At 28.4% G+C, this 901-nt stretch overlaps 1 protein-coding gene across 1 annotated transcript in view; it reads right to left on the reverse strand.

The window, feature by feature from the left end:
* LOAG_18693 (hypothetical protein) overlaps nucleotides 1-901 on the reverse strand; it is a gene marked incomplete at both ends in the record, with an annotated part of 30803 nt that overhangs the window by 788 nt on the left and 29114 nt on the right. Inside the window, 2 exons of the mRNA XM_020451356.1 lie at nucleotides 166-381; nucleotides 621-724. Coding sequence (XP_020304866.1) covers nucleotides 166-381; nucleotides 621-724 — 320 coding nt within the window. The remainder of the gene's footprint in view (nucleotides 1-165; nucleotides 382-620; nucleotides 725-901) is intronic.

Genomic DNA, 901 nt, shown 5'->3' on the forward strand with positions numbered 1-901 from the left:
GCATATGTTACAAACATTATTGGCAAATTATCGCATATGTTACAAACATTATTGGAACGAAGTGTATGTTATACTAGTTGGATTACTGAATAATGATTAATGTAATTCGAAAACTTAAAACTTAATACAAAAATAAAGGAAAAAATTCTTATTTTCTACCCAAACCAACCTTGGTTGTTCACTTGGAACCCGCCCATATAGGAAATTAGTATGAGTATTTTCTTCAACCGGACATTTTTCCGGTTGCGATGATTCTTCAACTCGATTAAATCGGTATGATATCATCCAAATGATAATAACGATGATAACAAGAATGGTTACCACACCACCAATACCAGCTGTGATAAGAGCTACTTTCTGTGTTCGGGCTTGGAAGCGAACCTATTAAATAATAATTTCATTCAAAATTTAGATCCGAAAAAAAAAAGTAGTGAGTGGAAATTTCGATGTGATAATGGTTTGACGATTGCCCAATTTTTTTTCCTAAGAATGAGAAGTTTATATAAATAGTATGGTTTGCTTGAAGTGTCTTAGCTTCCGAAGAAAATGCACATTTTTCGAAAAATTAAAATAAATTCATTTAGAATTTCATCCCATTTTTTTTAAAATTTCAATTTAACCTCGCAACGATCGCCTGAGAAATTCTCTTTACAGATACATTCCACGTAACCAATTGGATTCTTCTTACAAGTACCATCATTAAGACAAAAGTTATTACAGGCATCTAAAACATTTCTTTTTCCCTTTTGTATTGTAAACAATATGGTAATAAAAGTTATTGGTGAAGCATAAAAAAAAAGAAAACAAGGAATAATGGTTAATATTAATAACAGCAATAATAATAATAGTAATAATAATTAATAATTAATAATTAATAATAATAATAATAATTAATAATAAT

The sequence above is a fragment of the Loa loa genome (assembly GCF_000183805.2).
Source record: "Loa loa unplaced genomic scaffold supercont3.447, whole genome shotgun sequence".
NCBI lineage: Eukaryota > Metazoa > Nematoda > Chromadorea > Rhabditida > Onchocercidae > Loa > Loa loa.